A 3,603-nucleotide genomic window follows, 5' to 3' on the forward strand; every position below is an offset into this window, starting at 1 on the left:
TTTCCTTTTGTTAATTTCTTTTTTCTTTTCCAAGAAGGGTTTAGCAAACCTTTTCTGCTTACTCCTGATTTCCATTTACTTTGTTTCTTCAAAACACTTTTAGAGAGAACTGCCTCCTGTGTCTCATCATTTACCTGCAAAAGCTGAGTATCATGAGGCTCTCTCTTCTGGTTCTGTTCCTGCTCCCTCCCACTTTGCATTTCTTGTATTATTTATTTATTGTCTTTCACTTCCTATAATATGCTCTGTGGGTTTCTCAAAACATTCTCACAGGCCGATTTAAATGCTTGCTTCACTTCTTCTATCAAGACTTATTGGAACTGTTCCCACGTTAGGTCACAAATTTTTGTCTCTTCATTTATCTCCTCATTAGTCTCCACCGCCTCCATTTTCTAACTCCAACACTTCCGTATACGTAACTTTCCAGGCGGCGTGGTCATCTGGCCAGAGTCTGCAGATCAGCGAAGAAGGATCCCTCAACTAACAACCGGTCAGCGCAGAGGGGCACTCCAGTCAGCACCCAAGGCAAGACCCGTTCCTCAGCATCGGAAGCAAGCTGCCAGTTGACGGCGACCTTGTCGAGCGCATCGGCCGTAAATCGCACCAGCAGCCAGGGCAAGATCACCGTGACTCCACTCCTCGACGGCCGACCCTGTACAATGGAGGTGGACTCAGGATCGTCCGTGACGGTGATTTCTGCCGCGTCCTGGCGCCAGTTGTTCCCGAACCGAAGCCGGCGGCGGCTCCAGCCTGCGGGAACCAGAGTGTCCGACTTCCAGGGCAACCGAATTCCCTTGGCCGGACGGGACTCTGTTACTGTTGAGTATAAGGGGAAATGTGTTAAACTGTCATTCCTGATTGCAGAGGGAGACCGGGTTAACCTGCTAGGGTTAGATTGGTTTGAGCCATTGGGCATCGGTATTTCTGGGATTAACAGGATGTCTGAAAATAAATGGGGCATGCTGTACGACCTGTTCCCTGATGTATTTGCCGAAGGGTTGGGAAGGTACAAGGGCCCCCCGGTTGCGTTTGACTTAGATCCGTCAGTCAAACCTATTAGGTTGAAGTATCGGAAAGTACCTGTGTCTCTCAAACATAAGGTGGAAAAAGAGATTGACAAACTAGTTGAGCAAGGGGTTTTAGAGCCAGTACCATACAGCAAATGGGAGACCCCGATCGTAACCCCTGTCAAATCAGATGGGTCCATACGACTATGCGCCGATTACAAATGTACGATTAACAAGGCGCTGCAGCAACATTCGTACCCGGTCCCGGTAATAAGCCACATTTTGGCTTCCCTGGGGGGTGGCAAGATTTTCGCCAAATTTGACCTGGCCCAGGCATACCAGCAGTTGCCTGTCACCCCGGAGGCTGCCGAGGCCCAAACAATTGTAACCCACCAAGGGGCTTTTAAAGTGAACAGGCTGCAATTCGGGGTCAACGTAGCACCTGGGATTTTTCAGGGCCTCATGGAACGTCTACTAAGGGGGGTACCTGGCACAGTGCCCTATTTTGACGACGTGCTGATTGCGGGCGGGTCTGAACAGGAACTACTGGACCGGGTTAAAGAGGTCCTCAGGCGTTTTCAAAATGCCGGCCTCAGAGTTAAGCGCTCAAAATGCACGCTCGGGGTGGAAAGTGTGGACTTCCTGGGGTTTCGCATTGACGCAGAGGGAGTCCACCCCACGGATGAGAAGGTATCTGCAATCCAAAACGCCCCCAGGCCGGTGAGTAAGAAGGAGCTCCAATCCTTTTTAGGACTCCTGAATTTTTATCATGCGTTTTTACCGCATAAGGCATCAGTGGCGGCCCCTTTGCACGCGCTTTTGCACAAGGAGGCAAAATGGAAGTGGGGGCAGGCCGAGGAAAAGGCTTTTGTGGGAGTCAAGGAGCTGCTGACATCTAATGCCGTACTCACGCATTATGATGAACACAAGCTCCTGGTGTTAGCTGCTGACGCTTCACCGTTTGGAGTAGGCGCAGTTTTAAGCCATCTGATGCCTGATGGGAGCGAAGCGCCTATCGCTTTTTATTCTAGATCACTATCTGCGGCAGAGCGGAACTATGCCCAGATAGACAAGGAGGGTCTGGCGTTGGTAGCGGCTGTCAAAAAGTTCCATGATTTTATTTTTGGCAGACGATTTTTGCTGGTCACTGACCACAAGCCGCTACTGGGGATTTTTGCGCCCGATAAGCAATTGCCAAACATCATGTCCCCACGCATGCTTAGATGGGCGATATTTTTGCAGGCTTATGATTTTGACTTAGAGCACCGGCCTGGGAAAGCGATTGGGCATGCGGATGCCCTCAGCCGGTGCCCGGTGCCGGACATTGGCGCAGACCCTGCCCCCGCCTGTGAGGTCTTGGCAATTGAGGAGCTTCCTCGACCCCCGGTATCATCCAGGGACATTGCAGCACACACGGCCAAGGATAGCGTGCTGTCCCGAGTATTAAACTGGGTTTGGAGGGGGTGGCCGGTTGGAAGCGTTGAACCGGAGTTCGGCCCTTACAAAAGCCGTCAAAATGAACTATCCATTTCTAAGGGCTGTGTATTATGGGGGAACAGGGTGGTGGTTCCTGACAAACTCAGGACGAGAGTGTTAGAGTCGCTGCACGAGGGTCACCCCGGTATGGTACACACCAAAGCGTTGGCCAGAGGGTATGTCTGGTGGCCGGGGCTGGACAAAGAGATCGAAGAATGGGTACGAGGGTGTCCCAAATGCCAGCAAGTCAGACCCGATCCCCCACAAGCTACACCCCAAGGCTGGGAGTCATCTGGTAAACCCTGGGCCAGATTGCATATAGATTTTGCTGGCCCTCTCCAAGGGCAAATGTTCCTAATTGTGGTGGACGCTATGTCCAAATGGCTGGAGGTCGTGCATATGAAATCGACCACATCACTTGCTGTGATCCATGCGCTCCGCCGACTTTTTGCCACCCACGGGTTGCCTGACGTCATCGTCAGTGACAACGGGCCTCAATTTGTGTCTGAGGAATTTAGGCTCTTCCTCACGAGTAATGGCATACGCCAAATGACTTCGGCCCCTTTCCATCCGGCATCTAATGGCCAAGCCGAACGGATGGTCAGGACGGCCAAAGAGGCCCTGGGTAAAATGGACGAAGGGGACTGGAGCCAGAGGCTGGGCTCCTTTCTTTTGCTGCAGCACACCACCCCCTGTAGTGCTACAGGCCGTAGTCCGGCCGAATTGTTAATGGGGCGGAGACTCACGACCCGTTTGAACCGAATGCACCCAGACCTCACTGAAGAGCAATCCGAGCGTACCACGGCGCAACCGAAGGTGCGCATGTTTGAAAAAGGGGACAAGGTTTTCGCACGAAATTATGCAAACGGGCACTTGTGGCTTCCTGGGGTTATATCCGACTCTGTGGGTACTCGAATGTATGTGGTGCAGTTAGCTGACGGTCGAATATGGCGGCGCCACATAGATCAGTTAAGGAGACGTTGGGCTAGGGACAGCGCTGACTCTCCGACGGCTGAATCCCCTGATGTCGAGTGGACACCCCCAGAGCAGGCGGTGAGTACCGAAAGGCCCGGTACTGTCCCCGAGTCAGGGCAGAACCCTGTGTGCGGGGCTGAAATCC

General features: G+C 52.5%; 1 protein-coding gene across 1 annotated transcript; it reads left to right on the top strand.

Annotated features, from left to right (window-relative positions):
- Positions 1 to 2,549: 2,549 nt before the first annotated feature.
- LOC107124667 (uncharacterized protein K02A2.6-like) lies at positions 2,550 to 3,263 on the top strand (the record flags this gene model as incomplete). Its single annotated transcript, XM_015428159.1, has 1 exon — positions 2,550 to 3,263. A coding segment is annotated over one exon (714 nt), but the record flags the coding sequence as incomplete, so codon positions are not given.
- Between the last annotated feature and the right edge of the window lie 340 nt (positions 3,264 to 3,603).

This window comes from Gekko japonicus, unplaced genomic scaffold, assembly GCF_001447785.1.
Source record: "Gekko japonicus isolate JY-2015 unplaced genomic scaffold, Gekko_japonicus_V1.1 scaffold1460, whole genome shotgun sequence".
Taxonomy (NCBI): Eukaryota; Metazoa; Chordata; class Lepidosauria; order Squamata; family Gekkonidae; genus Gekko; species Gekko japonicus.